Genomic DNA, 27011 nt, shown 5'->3' with positions numbered 1-27011 from the left:
GGGAGTGGGATTCAGGATGGGCGACATGTGTGCCCGTGGCCAATTCATGCCAACGTATGGCAAAAACTATCACAGTGTTTAAAGCAATTATCCTCCAACTAAAATTAATTACTTAAAAAATAAATAAATGAAAAGGCAAGTTTCAGAGCCGCTTACTTGTGGGATGTCCTTTTCTTCATCATGCTTGCAGACACACCAGCATGGCCTAAAAGAGAAGTAAGTATATGTCAATGAAAACTGGATTAAAAAATTGTTCAAACTCAGGAAAAAGTTAACTTATGAAAAACTGCCATATAAAGGATGCAATTAAAATAAACCACAAGGGAATTCCCTGGAGGCCCAGTGGTTAGGACTCTGCACTACTCTGCTTTCACTGCTAAAGGTCCAGGTTCCATTCCTGGTTAGGGAACTCTGTAGAATCCCACACGCCACAAGATGTGGCCAAAAAACAAAAAACCCCAAAACAGCCAAAATGTAAGAAAACCATTTGCTTACTTATCCTTTAGACGGAAGATATAAGGGGTTCTGGGAAGATAAAACGACAGTAAGAGCACTTTATCTGCCTAAATTGCCCATGAAACACAAAAAAGCAAAATCACATGGATAAAAACTACAGCCAAAAAAGGTGACAATCCTAGTCATAAAGCACTAAAAGGTATAGAACTCATTTTCCTGCCACAAACAACTAGAAAATGGGACAAGAGATATGAAACATCTGGATGCAGACATCAGGACAACAGGCAACACAGGATGATGGAACCAGGAAGCTGAAAACCCACACAAGGGCCCCTACACCAACCAAGTGCATCCCAAGGACCATTTGAGGACAATGGTGCATGAAGGGTAACCAAGGACACTGAGGTTGTGCTACACTGAGAGTCAGATGGAAGCTAAGGAGGCGAGGTGAGCTGGGAGCCGTGGGTCAGAGCGCTGGCAAGGAAAGAGATCTCACGGGGGCTCCAAACATCTGGAAAAGGTATGGTGGTCTTCAATCTTTGGCTAGATACTAACTTGCAAAGGCATGAGAGCTGTTCAGACTCCATCTAGCCACCTCTTTGAGCACACAGGACAATCAGGAAAAACCATAAAGATAATTCCTTGGCAGGAGGATGAAGCAGCCCTAAGAAGGAAAGCTGCTACAGACACATCCCAGAACTTGCTTGCCAAAACAAAACTCTAATATTCAGTAAAGGACACCAGTAAAACCCAATGCTCCACAATTGGGTTGGACACTTCAGATGTCTAACACCCCAACTACAAGTACTAGGTCTGTGGGAAAGCAGCAAACTGTAACCCCATAAGCAAACAGGTTATAACCAAAACAATGTAATTAGCAAGCAAAGATGCTAAAAGAATGATTAACAACTATGCTCTAACAGTTAAAGGAAGACATAAACACTTAAAACAGATGAATGGGGAAGGAGAAGAAACAAATGAAACTGATGAAAAATACATGATCCAAAATGAAGAAGAAGAAGAAGAAAAAAAAAAATACACAAGATGTGGTTAGTAGCAGATCAGACCCCACAAATGAAAAAGCAGTGAATGTGAGACATTGTAACACAACATAACCAAAATAGAACACAAACAGCCTCAGTGACTTCTAGGACAATAGCAACTGGCCCAGCACAAATGAAATGGACTCCACAAAGAGGACAGAGGGGTGAAGAAAAAGTCTGACAAAAATAATGGCAGAAAGGTTTTCAGATGTGGTCCAAGTACACAAACATAGAGCCAACAAGGTCAATGAAGCCAAAGTAAGATAAAAAACAAAGGGTAAAACCACAAGGCACATTCTTACCAATTTCTGAAAACCAGTGACACAGAAAATACTTTTAAACAGCCTAACAACAAAAGACATCTTAAATTTAGGGAAACAAAACAGTGGCTCCAGATTTGTTGTCAGAAACAATGTTGGCCAGAAAAAGCAGTGGAATAAATCTTTAAGGTGCTGCTAAGATAAAGAAAACAATCTACTTGTGAATACTATATACAGCAAAAATCTTTCCAACCCCAACAATATTTCAATAAATATAGTTTAAATACATCAATTAAGAGACCATACAAAGAAGGAAGGAACAATTATTAAAACCAAAGGCATCAGGCATCAAAAAGGATATCCCAAAATGATAAATAACAGAGTCAATTAAGAAGCCCCAACACTTTCCTTTCCAGGGTGTGGGAGGTAAGATGGCAGTGCAGATTTCCAAGAAGAGAAGTTTGTCTTTGAAGAAGATGGCATCTTCAAAGCTGAACTGAATGAGTTTCTCACTCAGGAAGATGGCTGAAGATGGGTACTCTGGAGGTGAGGTCCGAGTTACACCAACCAGGACAGAAATCATTATTATGGCCACAAGGACAGAGAATGCTCTTGGTGAGGAGGGCTGGCGGATCTGGGAATTGACTGTTGTAGTTCAGAAGAGATGCAGCTTTCCTGAGGGCAGTGTAGGGCTATATGCCGAAAAGGTAGCCACAGGAAGTCTGTGTGCCATTGTCCAGGCAGAGTCTCTGCCTTATACGCTCCTAAAAGGCCTTGCTGTGCAAAGGGCCTACTATGGTGTGTTGAGGTTTATCACGGGGCCAAAGGCTGTGAGGTTGTGGTGTTTGGGAAACTCCAAGGATAGAGGGCTAAATCCATGAAGTTTGTGGATGGCCTCATGATCCACAGTGGGGACCCTGTTAACTACTATGTTGACACCTCCACACACCACGTGCTGCTCAGACAGGGTGTGCTGGGCATCAAGGTAAAGATCATGCTGCCTTGGGACCCAACCGCTAAGACTGGCCCTAAGAAGCCTTTGTTTGATCACAGGAACACTGTGGAACCCAGAGATGAAAATGCTGCCTACTGACACCATGAACAGGAAAGTGGGACGCCAGAGCTGCCTGCCAGGCCCTAGCCAGTAACCAAGGCAAGACAGATTTCCTTGGCCCCTGGGTCTGGAGCCTGGATGTTGCTCTATAAAGATCCTTAATAAAATATTTTTAAAAGACAAAAAAAAAAAAAGAAGAAGAAGAAGCTACAACAGGGCTGGTGGTCCTGTGGTTAGGGCCCCCAGTTCTCATTACTGAGGGCCTGAGTTCAATATCTGTTCAGGGAACTAAGATCCCACAATCATGTAGCACAGTCAAAAATAAACAAAACAAAACAAAAAAGGAAGCTGTAACGAGCTTGAAAGTATATAAACCTAATTATAGTATACTGAAATATATAAAGCAAAAACTGATAGAATAAGAAAAATTGGCATACTCATATTTAAAAATATAAACACTTCTCAGTAATTGATATAACAAGTGGGTAAAAACATAAGAAAAGGATATAGGAGACCTAAACATCACAAACAGCCAACTAGGCTTAGATGACATTTACAGAATGTTAATTCAGTAATGCCAAAATAAACCTTTTTTCCAAGTTCACATGGGACATTAACCCAGATACACCATATGCTACTCAGAATGCAAACTCTCAATACACTTAACGTGAAACCATACAAAATAAGTCCTCTGACTACATCAGAATTAGAAATAAATATTTGTAAACACCCCAATATCTGAAAATTAAACAATCTTCTAAAACTGCATGTTTCAAACACAAAGTCACAATGAAAATTCAAATATTTTGAATAAGAAAACAACAACTTATCAATATCTACAGAGTGCTTCAAAATGTATACCATATTGTTCAAAATTCACACTAAGTAACATAATCCACCTGTGTGGAGGAAGAAGGCTTCTGGGTTATCTGCAAAGTTCTCTCCTTGGCATTACATCAAGATGTGCAGTTTTTAAACATAAATTTATGCAATTACATAACAATTCTAAAAAGATAAATGAAAAAGGATATATATAGTCAGTTGGTCTGTACAGGACTATCCATTCTACTTCACAGATGAAAACTGCCAAACATGATCCCAAATGCTAAGAGAGCCATTCCCCCTCAGTTTCACCCAGCATGCTGACATACACTGATGAAGTGGGCAGCGCATACATGAAGACACAGGCTGAACAGAGACGGAATCTACCTGAAGCATCTCTAGAAGAGCCCTTTCAGCCGCATGAAGTGCAGCTGCAAATGCCTATGGATGGTCGTCCAGCTGATCCTGTCAACCCACAATAAATTTCATAATCACACTTTACGCCCACTTCACTTTTAGTCTCAAAGTTCCTCCTTAGTACAGAGGATATTAGTATCTCCACCCTCAGAGAGGCTCTAATGAAAAAGTAGACAATAAATAAGAACAAATGAGTAATATGAACAGAAAAATGGAATGTTTAAGAAAAAACAGACAGACATGGCAGATGGGCTTCCCTGACGGTTCAGTGGTAAGGAGTCCACTGCCAGTGCAGGAAACATAGGTTTGATCCCTGGTCGGGGAAGATCCTATATACTGCAGAACAGCTACGCCCCTACACCACTGCTGTCGAGCCTGTATTCTAGACAGACCCCAGGAACAGCAACTACTGAGCCCACGGGCCTAGAGCCAGGACTCCACACAAGAGAAGCCACTGCTGTGAAAAGCCTGCACAGCAGAGAAGACCCTTTGCGACCCCATGGACAGTAGCCTACCAGGCTCCTCCATCCATGGGATTCTCCAGGCAAGAGTGCTGGAGTGGGGTGCCACTTCCTTCTCCAGAGGATCTTCCCAACCCAGTGATCAAACCTGGGTCTCCTGCATTGCAGGCAGACACTTTACCGTCTGAGCCACCAGGGAAGTTCTAAAGACGATCCAGAATAACCAAAATAATATTTTTTAAGATCAAAGAGATTTAAGACACAGCAGAGATCAAAAACACCAAAGCAGAAATGAAGAATGCTTTGATAGACTCATTAGTAGACCGAGTAGACTCAGCTAAGGAAACAACTTCTGAGCTTGAAGATATGTCAAAAGAAACTTTCAATACTGAAAAGTAAAGAGAAAAAAAAAGATGAAGATGCAGGGAAAAACAGAATATCCAAGAACTGTTAAATAACAACATAAGGGTAATATGTACATAATGAGAATATCAGAAAGACAAGAAAGAAACAGGAAAAAAATATGTAAAGTAATAACGACAATTTGCCCCAGATTAATGTCAGACACCAAACCACAGACAAGGAAGCGCAGAGAACACCAAACAGGAAAAGTGCCAAGGAAACAAAAATAAAACCTAAATAGGTTTTTCATATTCAAATGTGAGAAAAATCAAAGATAAAGAAAAAAACCTCTTAAGAAGCCAGAATTTTTAAAGAAAGCAAAATTAAGAATTAGATCCTACTTCTCCTCAGAAAGCATGGAAGCAAAAAGATACTGGAGTAAAATATTAAATTTTGTATTCTGCAAAAGTATCCTTCAAAGTGAGAGAAATAGACTTGCTCAAACACAGATGAGGGAATCTGTTGCCAATAGATCTGCCCTTCAAAAAAATGCTAGAAGAAATTATTCAAAGAGAAGAAAAACAAGATAGCTCTGAAACTCAGATCTGCATAAAGGAAGAACATTAGAAACAGAATAAGTGAAAGTAATATAAAAACTTTTATTTTTTTATTTTTAATTGAACTGATAAATTTGTTCATAGTAATATTAGCAACAATGTACTAGATGATTATGGAGCTTATATGAAAGTGAAAGACAATAGTACAAAGGACTAGAGTGGAAGAATTAGAATGCTTTGCTGTCATAAGATACTCTCACTACCAATGAAGCTCTACCGCATTATTTGACAGTGTACCAGAATTAGTTGTATACTGCAAACTCTAGAGCTTAAAGTTTTTTTTTTTTTTTTTAAGTATAACTGACAAGGTAAGAAAAGAAAGTAAAGGGAATCAAGCACATGCTCAATTAAAACCATAAAAGGGGACTTGCCTTGTAGTCCAGTGGTTAAGAATCTGCTTACCAATAGAGGGGACACGGGTTCTATCCCTTGTCTGGGAAGATCACATGTACCACAGGGCAGCTAACTAAGCCTGTGAGCCACAACTACTGAGCCAACCCACCAAAACCACTGAAGCCTGCTTGTTTCAGAGCCCAAGCGCCACAACTACTGAAGTCCACCGCCACTCCCGAAGCCTGCGTGCCTGAGTGCCTGCGCTCTGCAACAAGAGGAGTCACCACAATGAGAAGCCTGAGGACTGCACCCAGAAAGCAGTGCCCACTCACAGAAGCTAGAAGGATGGCTGTGCACAGCAAGGACAGCACAGTGCAACCATAAGTAAATAAGCAAGAAAAACCGTAAAAGGCAGAAAAAGAGGAGAAGACAAAATATGAACCGAGAAGAAGGGCAATACAGCAGTAAGGATGGCAGGCATTAATCCAATAATCTCCTGAAATGCCAGTGGTCTAAGTAAGCACTCCAATAAAGAGATTGTCATACTGAATGAAAAAGCAATCCCATATTGTAGATGTTCTATAAGAAATTCACTTTAAAAACAAAGATATATTCAGAGTGAAAGCAAACAGATGGAGAAAGAGGTACTAAGGTAACAAAGATCAAGAGAAAGCCCTTAAAGGGGTATTTGGGTTTCCCAGTAAAAGTGAAAGTCACTCAGTCGTATCCGACTCTTTGTGATCCCATGGACTATACACAGTCCGTGGAATTCTCCAGGCCAGACTGCTGGAGTGGGTAGCCTTTCCCTTCTCCAGGGGATCTTCCCAACCCAGGGATCAAACCCAGGTTTCCTGCATTGCAGGTGGATTCTTTACCAGCTGAGCTGCCAATCTCTCTCAATGTTGAGAGAGATTTAAGAGCAAAGAAATTCACTGGGGATACAGAAAAGCATTATGTAACGAGTATGGTCTCAATTCTCCAAGAAGACATAACAATCCTTAATGTGTATGTACCTAACAACAGAGCATCAAACTAGTTGAGGCAAAAACCGATAGGAACTACAAGCAGAAATAGATGAATTCACTATCACAGTTGAAAACACTTCACTATCTCTATCAGAAATGGACAGCTTCAGCCTTAAGAAAATCAGAAAAAGACATAGCTGAACCCAATACTACCATTAATCACATGAATAAAACTGACATATATATAGCACTTTACCCAACAACTGAATATACCTTCTTCTCAAGATCCCTTGGAGTATTCATCAAGAGGGCCTATATTGTGAACCATCAAACACACTTTTAACAAATTTAAAAGAGGATAAAAGAAATATCCTCAGACCACAATGAGATTTACACTCAGTAATAGAAAGACAGCTGGAAAATCCCCAAACACTCGAAGATTAAATAACACACTTCTAAATACATGGTTTGAAGATGAAATTTTAAGACAATATTTTGAACTAAATGAAAATGAAAGTACAATTTACTAAAATCTGTGGGATTCAGATAAAGCAGTGCTCAAAGGGGTATCTGGGCTTCCTGGGTGGCTGAGATGGTAAAATATCTGGCTGCAATGCAGGAGATGACCCCTGGGTTGGGGATGATCCCCTGGGAAAGGGAATGGCAACCCACTACAGTATCCTTGCCTGGAGAATTCCATAGACAGAGGAGCCTAGCGGGTTACAGTCCATGAGGTTGAAAAGAGTTGGACATGACTGAGTGACTGATACTAACTAAAGGAAAATTTATAGGACTAAATGAAATGCATATATTGGAAAAGAGGAAAGATTTAAAACCAAAAAGCTACGCTTCCAATTTAGGAAACCAGAAAAAGAAGAGCAAATTAAATGCAAAGTAAGCAGATATTATAAAACTTAGAAATCAACAAAATTTAAATTAGCAAGTCAACAGAGAAAAATCAACAAAAACAAAACCTGGTTCTTCAAAATGATCCAAACTGATAAATCTCTAGCTGCGCTAACTAAGAATAAAAGATACAAATCACTAGTACGAAAGATGAAAGAATACATCAGTACTGATTCCACATACAAAATATATATATGAGGTAAACTACAAGAAATTGAAGACAGGAAGACTCAATATCATCAAGATGTCAGCTCTTCCCCACCTGATCCATAGACTTTAAACACAATCGCAATCAAATTCCTAGTAAGTTATTTTGAGGATATCAACAAACTGATTCTAGAGTTTTTACAGAGAGGCAAAAAGACACAACCAACAGGACATCGAAGCTGAAAAACAAAACTGGAGGACATTACTGGACTTCATGACCCGCTATATAGCTACATTAATCATTGTCATTACATCATGACAGTGTAAAAGAATTGGTGAAAGAATGAACAAATACATCATAAAAAAAAAAAACCAGAATAGAAAGCCCATAAGAGATCCTCCATAAATACAGTCAACCGTCCTTTGACAAATGAACAAAGGTAATACAAATGAACAGTGTTTTCAACAAATGGTGCTGAACAACTGGACTTCTACATGCAGAAAAGTGAATTTAGACACAGACCTTATATCCATCACAAAAATGAACTCGTAACAGATCATATACCTAAATGTAAAATTAAAAACTATAAAATATAAAATCCCTAAAAGGTAGTAATAGGAGAAAATCTAGATAACCTTGGTTATGTCGAACACATTTTAGATACTGAGTCTGCCAAAAAGTTCATTCAGTTTTCATATAAGATAGCTGCGGTAGTGCTTGCTAAGTCACTTCAGTCATGTCCAACTGTGTGACCCCATAGACGGCAGCCCACCAGGCTCCCCCATCCCTGGGATTCTCCAGGCAAGAACACTGAAGTGGGTTGCCATTTCCTTCTCCAATGCATGAAAGTGAAAAGTGAAAGGGAAGTCGCTCAGTCATGTCCGACTCTTCGCGACCCCATGGACTGCAGCCTACCAGGCTCCTCTGTCCATGGGATTTTCCAGGCAAGAGTACTGGAGTGAGGTGCCATCACCAGTGCTTAGCTGTCTTTAACTTCATTTGAAACAATCCTGTTAGACTGTATTGTGACAGCTGTCATCTCAGTGTGCATCAAAAAAAAAAAAAAAAAAAAAAACCTTATCAAAATTGGTGAAATTTTGTGTAGCCATTTCCAGTCATTTTAATACTGGAGACAGAAGAAATATTATTTCAAGAAAACACAACTGATTTGTGCAGTGTATGGAGAAGGTGCTGTGACTTATCAGGTAGATCAGTTGAAGTTGATAGCCATTAAACCCAGACATTAACCGAGAAAGATCAATGTATGTTATACCACGTGGGAGACAGCCAACATACTCAAAACATCCAAACCAAGCACTGAAAATCATTTGCACCAGCTTGGTTATGTTAATCACTTTGGTATTTGGGTTTCACATAAGTTAAGTGGGAAAAACCTTCTTTCATTAAAAAAAAAATCGTTTTTGGTTGTGCTGGGTCTTTGCTGTGGCACAGCAGCTTTCTCTAGTTGCAACAAATGGGGGCTGCTCTCCAGCTGCAGGCCAAGGGCTTCTCATTGTGGCGGCTTCTCTTACTGCAGAGCACAGGCTCTAGGCATGTGGGCTTCAGTACTTGCGGCACAACTTAGGTGTCCTACAACATGTGGGATCTTTCCAGACCTGGGACCAAACCCATGCCCACCACAAGGGCAGGTGGATTCCTGATCACTGGATCACCAGGGAAGCCCCATGAAGAAACAGTATTTCTGCAAGCAATTCTACTTAAACGTCATGAAAACATTCTGTTTTTAAAACAAACTGTGACGGGTGATGAAAAGTAGTCACTGAATAATAACTGTAAGAGACTGTGGAACAAGCAAAAGGAACCACCACACCAAAGGCTGGTCTTCATCCTAAGATTATATAGTATATATGATGGGATTTGTAACGGAGTCCTCTATTAAGAGCTCTTTCTGGAAAATCAAACAATTCCAACAAGTACTGCTCCCAATTAGAGCACCTGACAACAAGTATCCAGAATTAGTCAACAGAAAACACAAAATCTTTTCATCAGGGTAACACAAGATTGCATGTTTCTTTGATGATCAGGCAAAAACTGTAACAGCTTTGCTGGGAACTTCTGATTCATATACCATTTCACCAGACACTGCACCTTAAAAATTCCATTTATTTCAGTCTTTACAAAATTCTCTTAATGGAAACAATTTCAAATCCCTGGAAGACTGTAAAAAGCACCTGGAACAGTTCTTTGTGCAAGAAGATATAAAGTTTTGGGAAGAAGGAATTACAAAGTTGCCTTAAAAAATCACAGAAGGTAATGGAACAAAAAACAATGAATATGTTCTTGAAGAAAATGAAAAAAGTGTCTTTTATTTTTACTTTAAAACCAAAGGAACATTTTGGCCAACCCAATACAATGCCAAAGGTGCAATCCATGAAAAAAATAACTGATAAGTCAGACTTAATTAAAATGTAAAACTTCTGCTCTATGAAAGACAATGTCAAGATGCTAAGAAAATATTTGTGAAAGACATATCTGATAAAGTACTATTATCTATAACATACACAACTTTTAAAATTCAGCAACAAGAAAACAAACTGATTATAAACATCCTTTAAAAAATGAACCAAAAACCTTAATATCCACCTCATCAAAGAAGACAGAGATGGCAAATAAACACATGAAAAGATGCTCTGTATCATAGGTCGTCAGAGAAATACAGGCTCAAAACAATGAGACACCACTAATACACCTATTAGAATGCTGAAACTGACAACAGCAAACGCTGGAGAGGATGTGAAGCAACTGGAATTCTCATTCAAAGCTGATAGAAATGCAAATCTGGCAGTTTCTAACAAAACTCTTACGATATGATCCAGAAATTATGCTCCCTGACACTTACCCAAAGGAGGTGAAAATTTATATCCATATAAAAGCCTACACATGGATGTTCATAGGACTTTTATTCATAAGTGCCAAAACTTGGAAGCAATCAACAAGACATCCTTCAGTAGGTGAATGGATAAACACTTGGTACTATATCCCAACAACAGATTATTCAGTACTGAAAGAAAAAAGAGCCATCAAGCCATGAAAAGACATGGAGGAAACTTAAATCCATAATACTAACCTGATAAGTTTACATATTTTATGACTCCAACTATATGATATTCTGGAAAAGTCAAAAACTATGGAGACAATGAAAGGCCAGACAATAAAAGGTTAAGGGGGAGGCAGGGATGAATAGCTGCAGCAAAGAGGAATTTTAGGGCCGTGAAGCCACTCTGTATGATACTCTAAGGTGGATTTGTGTCATTACTTATTTGTCAAGACCCACAGAGCACACATCACCAAGAGCGAACACTACGGTGACCTACAGACTTAGGATGATGATGCGTCACTGTAACAACTGCATTTATTTAACAGAAGTACAACTGGGCGTGGAATGCTGCTGCCGGGCAACACTGAAGAGACAGGGAACATGTGAGGAACCATCGTACCTGCGGCTCAATTTTGCTATGACTTGAAACTGCTCTACAAAATAGTCTAATTCTTAAAAATTCTTTATAAAAAATAAAGAGGTACCAGACTTATTCTTTGACCATCAACACTGGGCTAGATTAACAAGAGGTTAAGTGATACCTTCAAACCTGAGGTAAAATTACTTCAAAGCCTGAATTCTGTAATCAGATAAATTACCAACTGGCACTTACATTCACGTATGGGCTCAAAAATTTACAGCTTAAATAAATCTCTCAAAATTATTGGAAGATACTCCAGAAATTGAGAGGAAAGCACTGTAGACACACAGGACTCAAGAAGCCATGTTGGAAGCCCAGCACAACTCCTGAGAAGCAGGCTGGGACCCACACAGCTGGGAGCAAGAGACAAGGATGCAAACAGGCTTTCTCCAAGAAGCCAATACCACACAACAGCGTGTAGATAAATTAGTCACAACACAGACAAACTTACTATCTCTGATATTAAAAGACTTTCACAAAGCAGGGCAGAAAAAATGCGTGCGGTAAGAACAGAGAAAGGCCAAAGAGACCTTTAAAACTACAGTGATACCATTCCTCATCTCAGATGGAAAAAAACCTACACTGCTGATGACATACATCACTGGCAAGACTGTGTAAGAAACACTGACAAATTACTTGCTGGTAGATGTGCAAAGTGGTACAAAGCCCATAAAGGGGAAGGTGATGGTATCTTACATAACTATATATATATATATTTAAGATCTGATTCAGTGCTACCTCAAGAAATCTATCCCAATGACAGTGGTAAGACAAATGGGCAAGGCTATTCATTGCAGTTATTATTTCCAATAGCAGGAGAGTAGAAACAACACAAATGTCCAAACAAATGACTACCCTACAAACTAACTTCATACTACTACACAATGGAATACTATTCAGTTGTAAGGAACCATGAGCCATTTCTCTATATATTGCTAAGAGGTCACAACTACATACTGTTCAGTGGAAAAGGCAAGTAACAGAAGAACAGGTAGGTATGTATATATTAACTGGGCACTAAGCTTATTTAACTTATATGCAGAGTACATCATGAGAAACGCTGGACTGGAAAAAACACAAGCTGGAATCAAGACTGCCGGGAGAAATATCAATAACCTCAAATATCCAGATGACACCACCCTTATGGCAGAAAGTGAAGAGGAACTAAAAAGCCTCTTGATGAAAGTGAAAGTGGAGAGTGAAAAAGTTGGCCTAAAGCTCAACATTCAGAAAACGAAGATCATGGCATCCGGTCCCATCACTTCATGGGAAATCAGTGGAAACAGTGTCAGACTTTATTTTTTGGGCTCCAAAATCACTGCAGATGGTGACTGCAGCCATGAAATTAAAAGACGCTTACTCCTTGGAAGAAAAATTATGACCAACTTAGACAGTATATTCAAAAGCAGAGACATTACTTTGCCAACAAAGTCTGTCTAGTCAAGGCTATGGTTTTTCCTGTGGTCATGTATGGATGTGAGAGTTGGACTGTGAAGAAGGCTGAGCACAGAAGAATTGATGCTTTTGAATTGTGGTGTTGGAGAAGACTCTTGAGAGTCCCTTGGGCTGCAAGGAGATCCAACCAGTCCATTCTGAAGGAGATCAGCCCTGGGATTTCTTTGGAAGGAATGATGCTCAAGCTGAAACTCCAGTACTTTGGCCACCTCATGCGAAGCGCTAACTCATTGGAAAAGACTCTGATGCTGGGAGGGATTGGGGGCAGGAGGAGAAGGGGACGACAGAGGATGAGATGGCTGGATGGCATCACGGACTCGATGGACGTGAGTCTGAGTGAACTCCGGGAGTTGGTGATGGACAGGGAGGCCTGGAGTGATGTGATTCATGGGGTCACAAAGAGTCGGACACGACTGAGCAACTGAACTGAACTGAAGATTAGTTTGTTATTCACAATGGCTTCATGACACCCATCTGAGGATCACAGATTTTCCAGCAGAAAACAGAACAAGACCCTACACTAGGTAGCAACAGTTACATCTATTTGTTGATTGAAGTGAGGAAAAATAAGCATAATTTGCAAAATAAGCTGTTCTATGATTCACCTAACAGTACAGTCGTTTGGACTGTCGTAAACAGAAACAGGCAAGAAAAACTATATACACTCAAACTGTTTTAACAAACTCATCCAGACACAAGTTCCAAAATAATCAGCATTTTTTAAAATTTACTTTTACTGTATTATTTATTTATTTTTGGCTGTGTAGGCTTTCTCCAGTTTCAGTGCAGACTTCTCACTGCAGTGGCTCTTCTTTTTGTGGAGCACAGGCTCAATAGTGGTGGCGCACGGGTTTGATCGCCCCTTAGCATGTGGGATCTTCCCATGTCTCCTGCACTGACAGGCAGATTCTTTATCATTGAGCCACAAAGGAAGCCCTTTTTATGTGCATTTTTGAAAATTGTTATTAGAGACAATTTCAGTAAACCTGAGAACTGAAAAGTAAAGAATATGAATGAGTCACTATACATCACACCTGTAGCTTTCTAACAATCAACTCATCCACTGCCTATTCATGTAACTTTTAAAGATGTACATGCTTTAGCTAGGCAAGAGTACACACTAAGAAACAAAGGCACAGCAACCAAGAAAAAGGAGAATCTAACATAAAAAAGGAAAAAGAAACTCCAAGGATGACAATGTTGTATCAGATCGAGAGAATAATCAACAGAACAGAAAATGACAGAAGGTGCTAGAAAAAACTCTTCAGAAAAACAAGGACAGATGGATTATCTATTACATTCGGTATGCAGGAAATTATATTGAGAGGAGTTTCATAAAGCTGTCCGAGGTTCTAGGAGACTCCAACTTGCAAAGAAACTTAAACAAATAGAAAAAACAAAAATAAGGCAATCACAAAACTCCAAGAAAAACATAATGTACCAAAAAAAAGTAACCATACTGCATTACTTGGCTCAAATGTTCAATATTTATGTAGTAATCATGACAGAAACAATAAATACATTTTTAGCCAAAGCTTTTTTAGAAGTTTAAAGAAGTAGTAAAACTGTCAAGATGACATAACACTATGCATCAGTTTAGTTCAGTCCTCAGTCGTGTGCGACTCTTTGCAACCCCATGAATCACAGCACGCCAGGCCTCCCTGTCCATCACCAACTCCCAGAGTTCACCCAAACTCACATGAGTTGGTGATGCCATCCAGCCATCTCATCCTCTGTCGTCCCTGTCTCCTCCTGCCCCCCAATCTCTCCCAGCATCAGAGTCTTTTCCAATGAGTCAACTCTTCGCATGAGGTGGCCAAAGTACTGGAGCTTCAGCTTTAGCATCATTCCTTCCAAAGAACACCCAGGGCTGATCTCCTTCAGAATGGACTGGTTGGATCTCCTTGCAGTCCAAGGGACTCTCAAGAGTCTTCTCCAACACCACAGTTCAAACGCATCAATTCTTCGGCATTCAGCTTTCCTCACATAGAAAATCCTAAAAAATGCTATCAGAAAACTACTAGAGCTCATCAATGAATTTGAAAGTTGCTGGATACAAAATTAATATACAGAAATCATTTGTATTTCTGTATACTAACAATGAAGCATCAGAAAGAGAGATTAAGGAAATAAGTTCATTTACCACTGCATCAAAAAGACTCTAGGACTTCACTGGGGTTCAGTGGCTAAGAGTCCATGCTCCCAATGCAGAGGGCCTACATTCAATCCCTGCTCATGGAACTAGATCCATATGCCACAAATAAGGGCTCACATGCCACAATTAAAAGATCTCCTATGCTGCAATGAAGATCGAAGATCCTGTGGACCACATCTAAGGCCTGCTGCAGCCAAATAAATTCATTGTTGTTTCTGTTCAGTCGCCAAGTCGTGGTCCGACTCTTTGTGACCCCAAGGATGGCAGCACACCAGGCTCCCCAGTCGTTCACCATCTCCAGGAATTCGCTCAGATTTATGTCTGTTGAGTTGGTGATGCTACCTAACTACCTCACCTCTATCGCCCCCTTCTCCTCTTGCCCTCAATCTTTCCCAGCATCAGGGTCTTTTCCAATGAGTCTGCTCTTCACAACAGGTAGGCAAAGTACTAGAGCTTCAGCATCAAGCCTTCCAATGAATATTCAGGGTTAATTTCCTTTAGGATTGACCACTTTCACTTTCTTGCAGTCCAAGGGACTCTCAAGAGTCTTCTCCAGCACCATAATTAAAAAACATCAATTCTTCATCACTCAGCCTTCTTTTGGTCCAACTCTCACATCCATACATAACTACTGGAAAAACCATAGCTTAACTGGACAGACCTTTATCAGCAAAGTGATGTCTCTGCTTTTGAATATACTGTCTAGGGTTGTCATAGCTTTTCTTCCAAGGAGCAAGTGTCTTAATTTCGTGGCTGTAGTCACTGTCCGCGTTGATTTTGGAACCCAAGAAAATAAAGTCTGTCACTGCTTCCACCTTCCCCCATCTATTTGCCATGAAGTGAGGGGACCGGATACCCCCTTAGTTTCTTGAATATCAAGTTTTAAGCTGGCTTTTTTACTCTTCTCTTTCACCTTCACAAAGAAGCTCTTTAGTTGCTCTTCACTTTCTGTCATTAGAGTGGTATCATCTACATACCTGAGGTTGTTGATATTTCTCTTGGCAATCTTGACTCCAGCTTGTGAGTCATCCAGCCCAGCATTTCACATGATGTACTCTGCATAGAAGTTAAATAAACAGGGTGACAATATACAGCTTGTCATATTCCTTTCCCAATTTGGAACCAGTCAGTTGTTTCATGTCCCACTCTAATTGTTGCTTCTTGACCTGCATACCAGTTTCTCAGAAGATAAGTAAGGTAGTCTGGTATTCTTATCTCTTTAAGAATTTTCCAGTTTGTTGTGATCCACAAAGTCAAAGGCTTTAGCACAGTTAATGAAGCAGAAGTAAATGATTTTCTGGAATTCCCTGGCTTTCTCTATGATCCAACAAATGTTGGCAACCTGATCTCTAGTTCCTCTGCCTTTTTTTAAACCAGTCTGTACATTCGGAAGTTCTTGGTTCACAAACTCCTGAAGTCTTGCTTGAAGGATTTTGGGCATAACCTTGCTAACAAGTGAAATGAGTACAATTTTACAGTAATTTGAACACTCTTTGGCACTGCCTTTCTTTGAAACAGGAATGAAAACTGACCTTTTCCAGTGCTGTGACCATTGCTGAGTTTTCCAAATTTGCTGATGTATTAAGTACAGCACTTTAACAACATCATCTTCTAGGGTTCTAAATAGCTCAGCTGGAATTCTACCACCTCTCCACTAGCTTTGTTGGTAGTAAATGCTAAGACCCACTTGACTTCACACTCCAGGACTTCACAATCCAGGATTTCTGACTCTAGGTGAATGACCACAAAATCGTGGTTATTCAAGTCATTAAGACCTTTTCTGTATAGTTCTTCTGTTTATTCTTGCCACCCTTCTTACTCTGCTTCTGATAGGTCCTTACCATTTCTGTCCTTTATCATGCCCCTCCTTACATGAAATATTCCCGTGATATCTCCAGTTTTCTTGAAGAGATCTCTAGTTACACAAGCCTCTTCACCATGAGAAGGCTGTGATCCATGAACAGGAGCCAAATTAATAAATAAATACCAAAAAATAATAATAAAGCATTAAGAAGAGAATTTATCTATAAATAAAGCCTAAGGAAGCAGAATACCAGAACTTCAAAAACTGTAAAACATTGATGAAAAGAAATTGAAGATATACTGTGTTCTTGGAATAGAAGAACCAATAATGTTAAAATGGCCACACTACCCAAAGCAATCTACAGCCAATGCAATTCCTTTCAAATTACCAGTGGTATTTTTCATAGAACTAGAACAAAAAATTTTATTTGTATGGAAGCACGAAAGAATCCAAATAGCCAGAACAATCTTGAGAAAGAACACACCTGAGGAATCACGCTCCCTGACTCCAGATTATACTACAGAGGTACAGTAATCAAACAGTATGATACTGGCACAAAAACAGACATAGAGATCAATGGACAGGATGGAAAGCCTAGAAATAAACTCACACACTTTGAGTTTGTGAGTGGCAAGAATATACAGTAAAGAAAAGACAGTCTCTTCAGTTAGTACTGCTGGGAAAACTGGACAGCTACACGTAAACGGATGAAATCAGAACATTCTCTTAACACCATATACAAAAATAAACTCAAAAGGAATTAGATTTAAATGTAAGACTGGGTACTATAAAACTCCTAGAGGAAAACAGAACACTCCAACATAAATTGCAGCAATATTTTGGAAGGTGGGGGGAACGGGTTGGGGGTGGCTGGCTCTGTCTCTACAGTAATGGAAATAAAAGCAAAAATTTTACAAATGGGATCTAATTAAACTCAAAAAGTTTTTGTACAGCAAAGAAAACCATAGCAAAGCCAAAAGTCAATCTACAGACTGGAAGAAAATATTTGCAAATGATGCTACCAACGGGGATTAATTTTTAAAATATACAAACTTCATACAGCTTAGTATCAAAAAACAAACAACCCAATCAAAAAAGAACAGAAGATCTAAACAGACATTTCTCCAAAGATGACACACAGATGGGTAACAGGCATATGAAAATAAGCTCAACATTGCTAATTATTAAAGAGATGCAAATCAAAAGTACAAATAATGAGGTACCTGACTGATAGACACCAGTCAGAATGGCTGTCTTTAAAAAGTCAATAAACAATAAATGCTACAGAGAGTATGGCACTCTTCTACACAGTTGGAGAACGTAAATTGGTACAGCTGCTATGGAGAACAGTACAGAGGTTCCTTAAAAAACTAAAATCAGAGCTACCATATGATACTGGAATCCATGCATCTCAATGTTCATAACAGCACTAATTACAACAGCCAAGACCTAGAAGTACCCACCAACAGATGAACGGACCAAGATGCGGTACACATACACAACAGACTGTTACTCAGCCATAAGAACAGGTGAGATGACGGCACTGCAGCTACACGTACAGACTAGAGATCATCATAGTAACTGCAGTCAAGGAAAACTATCGCATGCTATCACCCACATGCGAAAGTTAAAAGTAACACAAGTGAACTTATTTACAAAGCGGAAATAGACTCACACACATAGAAGACAAACTTATGGCTACCAAGGAGATATAATGGGAGGAGGGGATAAATTAGGAGTTTCTGATTAACATAAACACACTATCACATATAGAATAGGTAAACAAGGACCTACCATACAGTGGAGGGAACAATCAGTATCTTGTAATATCCTAACATGGAAAAGAATCTGAAAAACAGACATGTATATGCAGGTGGCGCTAGTGGTAAAGAACCCGCCTGCCGATGCAGGAGACGTAAGAGACGCTGGTTCAATCTCTGAGTCAGGAAGATCCCTTAGAGAAGAAAATGGCAACCCGCTCCAGTATTCTTGCCTGGAAACTCCCACGGACAGAGGAACCTGGTGGGCTCCAGTCTACAGAGCTACAAAGAGCTGGACTGAAGCAACTTAGCAGCAGTCGCGGCAGCACATATACAACTGACTTGCTCTGCTGTATACCTAAAACTAACTCACCACTGCAAATTAGCTGTATTTCAATTGAAAAATAGACTCCATTTTTTTAAAAAAACAAAAAGACTAATGAGAGAAAAAGATGTTACGTGAAAAAGAATCCTCAACAGGTTTCAAAATCTAATAAAGAGAAATTTGTATACTCATTATTTACAAATACTGAAGACAAAAATCAAAATGAACAGAATGCACAGAATGCCTACTTGTTGATAAAAGTCTTTGGCACTATTTGACAATTCACTCATGAATTTCTATTGATTGGTAAACATAAATATCGAGGTTTTAAAAACATCTGAATATAGTAAAAATAGTTGTTAATCTGAGTATTAGGCATATCCATCTACTATTTCCATTCCCTGTACTTGTAAGTATGATTAAAATATGTCATAAAGAGAGAAAATTTATATTTGATAAACTAGTAAAAATGGAGGCTAACTCTACGGGAGGAAAACATGAAAAAAAAGTTTTATCAGGTAAAAGGACTTGTGGCTCAACATCATTAGGTATATATAAACTACCACTTGAGAAACCGATTAAAATTCAACATAATTATACAAATAAAATCTAAGTGATTTAAAAAACAGAAATCCCTATTATGTTGAACTATGTATATAGAAAGTGAAGTCACTCAGTCGTGTCCGACTCTTTGCAACCCCATGGACTGTAGCCTACCAGTCTCCTCTGTCCATGGGATTTTCCAGGCAATAGTCCTGGAGTGGATTGCCATTTCCTTCTCCAGGGGAATCTTCCCAAACCCAGGGATCGAACCCGGGTCTCCCGCATTGTAGACAGACGCTTTACCGTCTGAGCCACCAGCAAAGTCAATTATGTATACAGAGATAATGCAAATATTCAATTTTCAAATTTTTATTGATCACACATGCCCTAATGACAAACACTGTCACGTATTAGGCTTTGCCCACTGTGGCGGTTTTAAAACATGACCATAATTCTCTGACACTTCTCCCATCGAGCAGAGTGCATGCCCACTCCCTTGAACCTGAGCAGACCTTTGAGACTGCGTCAATGAACAAAACGCAACAAAAGTAAACCCATGTAACTTTCAAGACTCCCAACAGAAGACACCATGCATTTGTGCCTGTTTCTCTTCAAGTACTTGCTCTGGGAGCCTTAAGTAATAAGTCCAGATATCCAATGGCCCACAGTGGAAGAGAAATATCCTAGGAGCCCTATACACTGAAGGCTTCCCGTTTCAGTTTTGAGATGGCACCAGACTAAGGGCATATCTGAGCCACCATAGCAACTCTGGAATGTCTGTCTAGGTTTCTTGATGCATGAAAATAAGAAACCCCCTTTCTAGGTGAATTTTATTTGTTAATGGGCACATCTGTTACTGATGTAAGGATTTAAAAGTAACAGAGCCTACATTTTTGTTAACAGGAAGAATGATTAAGATAATTTTATAAATAATACTGATCAAGGGATCATTAATCTAAGAGTATAATATGTAACAGTGAAAAATAAATGACCCCAGGATCTTACACATTAAAATATTAAACAAAAGGTCATCTGTAATTTACAGAGTACCCACTCTGTCTTTAGTGCTATGCCACGTGCTCTAAGAAATTATCAAAGGATAAGAAAATGTAAGATCAAAGTACTGGCTAGGACTAAACAATCGCTCCCTTAACAATAACATCTCCTGGTTTAGTCCTTTCAATTACTTATACCATACTACAAATCACTTTAATCAATTCTCTCTCCTAACTAAGAATATAACTTTAAATCAATAAAGAAAATAGGAGTGATGAATTCAGAATGGTGTGCCTAAAAAACTTGGGGTACAATTACTATTTCAAGCTACAGAAACATGATCAACAAAAACTTTTGTCAACAGCAATTTTTGAACCATGAGATGAAATAAACATTTTGTTAAAATAGTATGATTAACAAAAACAATGCTTTTTGCAGAGCAGCTGTAATGTGGTAGGCATGTAGCTAAGCACCTAACATACAAAAACACATTTATTTCTTCATAATAAGCCCAGTAGATACATAACAGTACTATTGTTTAGATAAAGAAAAACAAGGCTTAAGAAGATACAAAATGCACCAATGTTTACACAGCTAGTAAAAGAGCAGGATAGGACTTCCCTGGTGGTGCAGTGCATAAGAATCCGCCTGCCAATGCAGGGGACACAAGTTTGATCCCTGGTCTGAGAAGATTCCACATGTTGCAGAGCAATTTAAGCCCATGTGCAACCTGAGCCTATGCTCTAGAGACCGCATGTGGCAACAGAACCTGCGCTCTAGGGCCCACATGTGGCAACGGAACCTGTGCTCTAGGGCCCACCTGTGGCAAGGGAACCTGCGCTCTAGGGCCCACCTGTGGCAGCTACTGAAGCCCGTGTGTCTCGAGCTTGTGCTCTGCATCCAGAAGTCACGGCAATGCACCACAAAGAGCAGCCCCCGCTAGTAGAAGCTAGAGAACCTGTACGCAGTAACAGAGACCTAGTGTAAACAAAAATAAACACGCAAATTATTAAAAAATTTTAAGAAGTAAAGAAATAAGAAAAAGAGCAGGACAGAACCGATCAGAGAGTTGGAATCAGAACAGTAAACTCTCAGCTGACTTACACTCCAGTCTGTCACCATGACTGCAAGTTAATCTTATCAACAAATGTACCAGTTGAATCAATGTTTGCAAGAGAGGAACTAAAATCAAAGAGATAAAAGGAACTGAAAATCTTAATCCCTGTGGCTCCTCTACAAAGGAATTACGAACTCCATAGCGAATAAATATAATAAATTCTAAACCACAGCAACCATTTTAAGATTACTAGTAATTTTGCTAGCTGAATTCTCAGATTCACTTATATTTGACAGATGTTTTCAATATTCAAACATATTTCTGGAATGGAGAAAAATATAAGTCCAAAAGAGAACACTGGGCTTCCCTGATGGCTCAGTGGTAAAGAATCTGCCTACCAACACAGGAGACGCAAGATGGATCCCTGGGTCAGAAAGATCCCTAAAGAAAAAAATGGCAACGCACTCCAGTATTCTTGCCTGGGAAATCCCATGGACAGAGAAGCCTGCGGGGCTACAGTCCATGGGGTCGAAAAAGAATCTGACACAACTTAGTGACTAAACAACAACAACAGAAGAATATATTACTTACCTATTTTATTCTGTAGCCTATAAGATTTTTACCTTTTAGTTTTCTAGGGTAGACAAAAACCATGCAAAGTCTAAACTTCTAGTATCAGCTGTATGCCACAAAAATAAGAATTTCTATTAAACATTCATTTCCATACATTACATTCCAGTCAAGTTCTTTCAAGTAAATACACAAAAAACTGAGTTTACCTTTTTTCCTATTAAAAACTCTAAATCTCACTAAATCTAATACTCATCTAGTCATCTCACTTTCACTTCTTTCAAAAACCAGTGATAAAACCTTTACTTACTATAAACCTCTTAAGTATTTACAAGTCACTTGCTAAATTTACTGGACATCCATAACTTACTGCAAAAGACCACAGGAAAAACTAATGATTCCGTACCTTTCAAAAACCTAAACCTATGTTTTTCACATGTATAAAATACTAGAAATCACACAAAGCTTTAAGAATAGCAAACCACTAGGAATTACATGAGTGCATTCCCCATTTTTACAACTGTTTCAAATTTATTATACTAAAGTAAGTGTAGAACTGCACTGCCTACCTGCATCAGCTCTGGACCGCTGGCCAGGTGTCTTTCCGAATGGGGTCTTCATTCATCTGTATTTAAGTGAGCAGCACAGCTGCTGGACTAGGGTGAAAATTCAATATGCTCCAATTTGAAACTTTTCACAGAATTTCAATGTTCTTGTTAATCCATCATCCCAAGCGCCTTTTTTTTAACAAGTTCAGCAAAAATACGTGAAATCTTAAGTACTCTGTAAAACAGTGAAATAACAGTTCATTACTAGAGCATCACACAAGAGCAAACTTCTCCAAGTAAGCCATCAAACGTGACATTATTTTCAGTAACATCAGTGAAAACGCACTTTGCCCAGAAGCAATTAACTTTAATTTCTCAGTCCTCAGTGCCAAGGACTGCACAGAGAAGCAAGAGAAAAGGAAGTACTAGACCCTTCAACAAAGAAAAGGGCAGTTCCTTGGCAGTCAATTGAACATAATACAGCCTTGGGCTTCCCACACTGTATCCCAATCCATTTTGCTGGCAGAAGTCAGAAAAGGGTAGACATTGGTATGTCAAAAAAGATTTAGAACGGCACAGCCCATCTTCTTGATGGGACACAAAAAGACCCAGCAAGCCGCAGCAGTGAGGAACAGGCGCAGCAGGTACACAGTGGAACAACCGCTGGAGGATGAGGCAACACTGGAATCTACTTCAAGCCTGAGCCGCTGCCAGGTGGAAGGTCGGTAAACCAAGATAAGGGACTAGTCAATGAGACTTAGCAGTTCCCTTTCTGCTCCCAAGATTCCAGAAACCAGAGGGAAAGATCCACTAACTCTGGAGGAGCCTTAAAGAAATTTTCATTCATTCCCATGCAAAAAGTTAAATCATCTTATAAAAATGGTTTATCCTTTAAACCAAATTTGGGTCCAGTTTACAGTCCACGCAGTAAAACATCTATGGAAACATATTCTCATAAAACACAAAAATATCTACCACAAATTTCAGCTCACAAACTGAACCACCTGACTACATTCAGTTCTCATGTATTAGTTACCATATATACAACTTATAGGCATGTGTTCACAGGTTTAAGAACCAAAGGGAATGCATTTTCTAGAGACTAAAATGTAACATAATAGTTAAAATAATTTAATAAGTCTAAATAACAATGGGAAAAGGAATCATTTTAACTGGTAAAAAATTCTTAACTACACAAATAAAGCTTCAGAAAACCTCAAGGAAATTTAAAATCAAATGGACTTTATAATTCAATGAATACTCAGAACGACTATTGTTTGAAGCTAAGGTGGAAGGGGAGAGACACTACACAAGCAAGCAAGCAAAGGAGATAGTATCTCAACTGGCAGTAAGTCACAGGGCATCCCTCAGAGACATGGCGGGTTCAGTTCCAGACCACCACAATGAAGCAATTATTGTCAACTGTCAACTACAAACTGGTGCTTGCCAAGGGCGTTTGCCGTCTGCCTCTGCGGAGACTGAACACTGGGCTGCTGCAGCTGCTGACCTTCAACACCCCCTGAGGGAGTTCAGGGTAGAGAATAAGGCACTCTGTGCGCCACAGAATCTGGTGGAACAGGTCTTTAGACAGTTGGATATTTTCAAGAACTGATTTCATTACCCCAATCTTTGTATCTCCTCATATCTAGAAAAGCACTAAATCCCTTCATGAAGACATCAGCTCCTCATGACTAGCAGAAAACCTCTTATTAGGTTAAGAGCTTGATTGCACTCAACTACCCCTTCACCAAAATCTTTATATTCACTTTCCCTCACTACCTCTTTGGAGCAGTCTCTCAGAGCTGTACGAGATGCTGTTTCCCTGGCTGCGGTCCTCATTTTGTCCCAAATAAAACTTAACTCACAACTCTCATGTAGTTTTTAAGTCAACACAATAAAGTGAATCACATGAATTTTTTGTTCCCAATGCATATGAAAGTTACGTTCACATTATACTGTTGTCTATTAAGTATGCAGCAGCATTATACCTGAAGAAAACTACATACATATCTTGATTTTAAAAGATTCTATTGCTAAAAAAGCTAACCATCATCTGCCAATGCCAGGTTGCCACAAACCTTCAATACAATGAGGTATGCCTGTAATGAAAAAAAAAAGGAAGCAGTACCACCAAGTCCACACTCATCCTGCTTGCCACACAACAGGGCAGAGAATCCAAGAGACAAGGTGTAGAGACGAGCTGGCTGACCAAGGAGGTGGCGACTAACATCTCAAAATAACCATCCTGTCTGGGTCTGGATGCCAGGTTCTTTTATAGAACCCAAGAGAGAAGCAATGAGGAACCACAGTCAAAAGGCAGAATAGAGAGGGAGGCAGTGAGGACGTAAAGTATAAAGGGTTTTCAGTCTTGCAAATATCTCCAGGAATGGCCAAGCCTCTGGAAAGAATGTGTAAATCTTTTCTTTGCAGCCATTCACAGGTGGGCAGGGTCAGATTATCTATGAGCTGAACAAGGCATTGTAGTTTAACAGGCAAACAATAAAGTTTGTGGAAGTAATGGAATTCCAGCAGAGCTATTTAAAATCCTAAAAGATGATGCTAGTGAAGTGCTGCACTCAATATGTCAGCAAATCTGGAAAACCCAGCAGTGGCCACAGGACTGGAAAAGGTCAATCCTCATCCCAATTCCCAAGAAGGACAGTACGAAAGAATGGTCCAACAGGACAATCGCACTCATCCGCCATTCTAGCAAAGTTATGTTCAAAATCCTCCAAGCTAAGCTTCAGCATTATGTGAACCGAGAACTTCCAGATGTTCAACCTGGTTTAGAAAAAGAAGAGGAACCAGAGATCAAATCGCCAACATTTGCTGGATCATAGAGAAAGCAAGGGAATTCCAGAAAAACATCTGCCCCTGTTTCACAAACTACACTAAAGCCTTTGACTGTGTGGATCACAGCAATCTGTGGAAAACTCAGAGATGGGAATGCCAGACCATTACCTGTCTCCTGAGAAATCTGTATGTAGGTCAAGAAGCAACAGTTAGAACCCTGTATGGAACAACTGACTGGTTCAGGATTGAGAAAGGAGTACAAGGTTGTTATTGTCACTCTTGTTTATTTAACTTATATGCAAAGCACACAATGAGAAATGCTGGGCTGAATGACTCTTACGAGCTAGCCCAGGAGAAACATCAAAACTTCAGATATGCAGACGATCCCACTCTAATGACAGAAAGTGAAGAGAAACTAAAGAGCTTCTTGATGAGGGTGAAGGTAGGAGAGTGAAAAGGCCCGCTTAAAACTCAATATCGAAAAAACTAAGATCGGTCCCATCACTTCATGGCAAATAGAAGGGGAAAAGGTATAAGGAGTGACAGATTTCTTCCTCTTGGGCTCTAAAATCACAGATGGTGACTGCAGCCATGAAATTAGAAGACCACTGCTTCTAAGCAGGACAGCTATGACAAACTTAGTGTCAAGAAGCAAGGGCTTCATTTTGCCGACAAAGGTCTATATAACCAAGGCTATGGTCTTTCCAGTAGTCATTGTATGGATGTTCGGGCTGGACATTAAAGAAGCAGAGCAAGGAAAAACTGATGCTTTTGAAATGTGATGCTGGAGGAGACCCATGAGAGCACCTTGGATAGCAAGGAGATCAAACCAGTCAGTCTTAAAGGAAATCAACCCTGAATACTCTTTGGAACAACTGAAGCTGAAGCTCCAATACTTTGATCACCTAATGCAAAGAGCTGGGCTACTTCCCCAGTGGCTCAGTGGTCAAGATTCTGCCTGCAGTACAAAGGCTGCAGGTGACATGGGTTCAATCACTGGGTTGGATGTTCCCTTGGAGGAGGGCATGGCAACCCACTCCAGGAGAACCCACTGAACAGAGGAGCCTGGCTGGCTACAGTCCATGGGGTCACAGAGCTGAACACAAATGAAGTGACTTTGCACACACACACAATGCAAACAGCTAACTCACTGGCAAAGACCCTCATGCTGGGAAAGATTGAAGGAAGAAGGAGGAGAGAGAGACAGCGGATGAGATGGCTGGATGGCATCAAGGATTCAATGGGCATGAACTTGGACAAACTCTGGGAGATGATGAGAACAGGGAAACCTGGTGTGCTGCAGTTCATGGGGTCACGAAGAGTACTTGGCGACTGAACAAGAGGCAGAGAGGCAGGGTCCTTTGAGGCAGGCCATTAAGTAAGATTTGAAAGGCAAAACGGTTGTCTGAGAAGGCCTTAGAAATAGCTGTGAAAAGAAGAGAAGCAAAAAGCAAAGGGAAAAAGGAAAGATACTTCCATTTGAATGCAGAGTTCCAAAGAATAGCAAGGAGAGATAAGAAAGCCTTCTTCAGTGATCACTGCAAAGAAATAGAAGAAGACAATGGAATGCAAAAGACTAGAGATCTCGTCAAGAAAATTAGAGATACCAAAGGAACATTTCATGCAAAGATGGACTCAATAAAGGACAGAAGTGGCATGGACCTAACAGAAGCAGAAGATATTAAGAGGTGGCAAGAATACA

General features: G+C 39.7%; 1 protein-coding gene and 1 pseudogene across 8 annotated transcripts in view; one reads left to right on the top strand and one right to left on the bottom strand.

Annotated features, from left to right (window-relative positions):
* SPIN1 (spindlin 1) overlaps positions 1–27011 on the bottom strand; it is an 82105-nt gene that overhangs the window by 25899 nt on the left and 29195 nt on the right. For 4 of the 8 annotated variants that reach the window (XM_069575578.1, XM_069575579.1, XM_069575576.1 and 1 more), the window contains 2 exons: positions 22538–22751; positions 157–205 (listed from right to left, as the gene is read on the bottom strand). In XM_069575578.1, coding sequence (XP_069431679.1) covers positions 157–205; positions 22538–22589 — 101 coding nt within the window. In that variant the 5' untranslated portion in view covers positions 22590–22751. Of the gene's footprint in view, positions 1–156; positions 206–15890; positions 16084–21194; positions 21320–22537; positions 22752–27011 lie in introns of those variants that run through there. The other 4 variants (XM_069575580.1, XM_069575582.1, XM_069575575.1 and 1 more) reach the window with 3 other exon arrangements.
* LOC138433106 (small ribosomal subunit protein uS3 pseudogene) lies at positions 2191–2852 on the top strand (annotated as a pseudogene).

Source organism: Ovis canadensis, chromosome 2, assembly GCF_042477335.2.
Source record: "Ovis canadensis isolate MfBH-ARS-UI-01 breed Bighorn chromosome 2, ARS-UI_OviCan_v2, whole genome shotgun sequence".
Taxonomy (NCBI): Eukaryota; Metazoa; Chordata; class Mammalia; order Artiodactyla; family Bovidae; genus Ovis; species Ovis canadensis.
This window is presented reverse-complemented; position numbering and strand designations above follow the sequence as displayed.